The following is a 3534-nucleotide window of genomic DNA, read 5'->3' on the forward strand; positions in this document are numbered from 1 at the left end:
GCACACACACACACACACACACACACACACACACACACACACACATGCACACTCACATCAAGATATATTAGGACAAGGACCTTATCACAATTCCTTCTTGATAAAGGGGAACACTATAATCATTGTCCTCAAACAATCTCGTTATTTTTTTTTTACAGTTATTTCGTTTACTTGTGTTCCTGAATGAAGTTCATCTTTTTACTTTTGATTGCTGAATGTCAACTTCCGTGCCGCCACGAAAAGTTGGCTTGAATTTGCGGACAAAGCTTGGAGTAGTCCCGTCACTTGTGGAATTATCATGAGTTCTTCTTCAAAGGTATTGATTGATAAGTATGGAAGATGAAATCCCCCCTGTATAATAGATAGTTTGTATTCATACAAATGTAGGCAGCTGTATTGCTCTGTGGCTTCGCAACTGATCAGTTTTTTTGAGTCAGGAGAGCTATTATCGATATGTAAACAACCTACAGTGTAGGCTACACTCTTACTCTTACTAAGGGTCTTACCTCAACATCACCATGTCAATGACCATGTCCATGGGCACTTGACCATGCTGTGACAACGTCACCCAATTTGAAACGTTTTATAGCCATATATCTGATACCACAAGCTGAAAGAAAATAGGGTTTGTCCACTTGAAAACCAACAAATCTCGAGAACTGAGAACGTAAACCATTTGGAGAAATAGAATCTAGAATCTAGATCTAGATCTAAATCTAGATCTAGATTCTAGATGTAATGTAGATCTAGATCTAGAGTTCAAGAAAGTTTATTTCCCCCAGCGTTCAGAGAAATAGAGGCGGCCAAACAAAAATGTGTATGGGCCTGGAGAACAGGAACAAGTCCTCCATCCCAGTCCCAGGCCAGTCCTCTGCTATGATAGTAAAACACGACGTTATTGGAGACTTAGAAATTTAAGTTTCATATCTTGAGCCTTCTTCTTCCTTCCCCCCTCCCCCACCCCCCTTCCACACCCCCAATCCCATCCTCGTGCAAGGTTGGAGAGATCTTCACAGCTGCTGGGTCCGCCTTCAGCAAGCTGGGAGAACTCACGATGCAGCTACATCCCAGCTCTGACCAGGGAGCTGGGGGCACGGGGTAGGTTACTCACAGACAACTTCTCACACTTCTGACTTGGGACTTGTTGTGGCATAGGCCTACTCGTCTAGAATTGCATGGTTAATTGGTCGCTTTTAAGGACAAGCGGGCTAACCCAGATTTCGGGGGTTTCCAGAAATTTTGACGTACACCAAAAGTGGGCATTGCCTTACCTGTAGAAGAAGTTTTGTTTCATTATATATAATTTGTTTGGTTATAGAAAACTCTCCTTGTCTTTTAAAGAAACTGACCAAGGGACAAAAATTTCAACTTCGATTTTCACAAAACAGCATTTTTCGGGATAGCCCCCTTGTGCTTAAATGAAAGCGACCAATTTTATTCAGTGCCAGGTATATTATTGTTAGTAAAATATACTTAGTGGAGGAAGATTATAATTCAGTGGCTGGCTCATCCTATTGTTTGTGTCACGACGTGGTGGGATCAGGCATCGTCAATTTTGACGCATATGGAGATAATCATCTTAAAGCCTGTTCATTTGCCTTGCTTTTGATTTAAACAATATCCATTTATCTTGGATACAAGTCAAAATATTGGCGATTGAAGGAGGTGGGGGTTAGCTGGTTTCAGAGGTAACATTAGCGAGAAAATGGCTGCCAAAGTTGAGTTAGTTCTGTGGAAACGAAAAATTTATATCTTTTATGCCTTTAATTAACATTTTCAGTACAATCCACACAGAACTGTGTTCTTTATGGAGAGCAAAAGGTATTGAGTCAAAAAACAAAAACTCGATAATAATTCCCAAACCTGTGGGAAAATGTCAGTTTCTTGACTTTTCATTATTTTGACGTGCGCCTGATTTCTTCCTTCTGCCTCACATTTCTTTGCTTACTGTTTTTCATCTTGCCTTTTACACCTGTGTAGTTGCATTTTGCTTAGATTCTGAACTATTCTTTCGTTAAAATGTGGCTCAATCTTTTTGTCGCAAACTGTGGCTGTTGTCATATTACATCGTTTTGACGTTAACGTCTTTCAAGTGCTAAACAACCTTTAGTATGTCTGGGTGCTAACTTAGTCAAACTATTTACCTGTATTACTTGTCCTGGGCAACAACGTCATTGCACACTGGACAGGTCCATAAGTGCTCAGTTCCTCCCACTACCAAAGCCCACGAGGTATCCATACTGATTGTTCCAGTGGCTGTCTGATTATGTGGCCGTCTTTCCTTTTCAGTGAGATAATCATTCCTTTCTTCTCTCTCCCCTCTCTATCCCCATTTCCCGTATCCTGATGATTGCGTGGTGATCTGCTGTCTCCCTCTCAAACTGTCTTGTGGTGTGTTTCAGAGGGAAGTGGACAGATCAAGAGCTGGAAATGCTCCGAGGTGCGGTCAAGCGTTTTGGGGAAGATTTGAACAAAATCAGCGATGTGATCAAGAGCAGAACAATGTAAGTTATAAATTATCTCCATGAAACATTTCTTGTGTCTTTGGGAGTTTTGTGTGGAGCATTCTGTCTTAGTTATTCAGTAGAATCAGGAACGATATATATGTTTGTGGGTGGTTGGCAGGTGCTCTGGTTTGGTTTGCTTCTCCTTTCCTATGAAACATCTATCGTCCTTATCTGAGTTATCTTCCCTTCTTCTTTTTTATGTTTGTTTCTCTCTTGTAACACCTCTAGTCTTCTGGCGTTCAAATGACCTTATGCAGTTTCGAGCTCCGTAAAACCTCAACTAAAACTAAAACAAGCAAACAAAGATATTGAGTAAAATCAAGTACGATATATTTTATTTTTACTAATATTTGTTCATTCTTCTAAGAAAAAACATAACTTTGTCTCATGTGTGCAGAGGCGGGTGTTTGGAGGGGGCTCTCCTGGTAGATCTTTTCTCTCCTTTCTGTTATTTCTATTCTAAATGTCTTACTCTCTCCCAGCATTAAAGGACCATTATTGTTGTGGTGTAAAGTAAGTATCGGTAAGTAAATATATAATGGTTTTTATATTGTACCGACAATTTCTCTTCTTTCTTTTCTTTGTTGTAACAAATCTAATTTGCAGAATTTATGGCTTATAATAAATAAAACTTACATGAACCTGTTTGTGTTGCGGGTGCGGTTCAACTCTTACTAGAATTTTTTTTTTTTTTGTGCAAACTGGTAATGGATTTGATTTGTTCTTACCTTTTCTACATGAATTAACAGCTGTGCCATTACCACCTTGACATTTTTACTAATTTTGCAGTGCACTGTGATTGATAAGTTAACCTTTCATGAATGTTTCCCTCCCCAGCTCTCAGATCCGCACCCAGATGAAACGCAAAGCGTTTGAGGATGCGGGACTGCAGCCGCCGACAGCGGGGTCCAAAGGCGTGTCACAGGCAAAGGTGGTCACGAAACCTGTCCAGGCGGTGTCCGCGCAAGTCGTGGGGGAACCCCAGGCCAAGAAACAGAAGACATCAGGTGACACACTTACTGTCTTT

The 3534-nt window shown here is 40.6% G+C and overlaps 1 protein-coding gene across 1 annotated transcript in view; it reads left to right on the forward strand.

Moving 5' to 3' along the window:
• Window positions 1-206: 206 nt before the first annotated feature.
• Window positions 207-3534, forward strand: part of LOC101851401 (chromatin complexes subunit BAP18) — a 7743-nt gene continuing 4415 nt past the window's right edge. The window contains exons 1-4 of the mRNA XM_005096351.3: window positions 207-316; window positions 998-1098; window positions 2403-2504; window positions 3345-3514. Of these exons, the coding sequence (XP_005096408.1) occupies window positions 299-316; window positions 998-1098; window positions 2403-2504; window positions 3345-3514 (391 nt within the window). The 5' untranslated portion in view covers window positions 207-298. The remainder of the gene's footprint in view (window positions 317-997; window positions 1099-2402; window positions 2505-3344; window positions 3515-3534) is intronic.

This window comes from Aplysia californica, unplaced genomic scaffold, assembly GCF_000002075.1.
Source record: "Aplysia californica isolate F4 #8 unplaced genomic scaffold, AplCal3.0 scaffold00127, whole genome shotgun sequence".
Taxonomy (NCBI): domain Eukaryota; kingdom Metazoa; phylum Mollusca; class Gastropoda; order Aplysiida; family Aplysiidae; genus Aplysia; species Aplysia californica.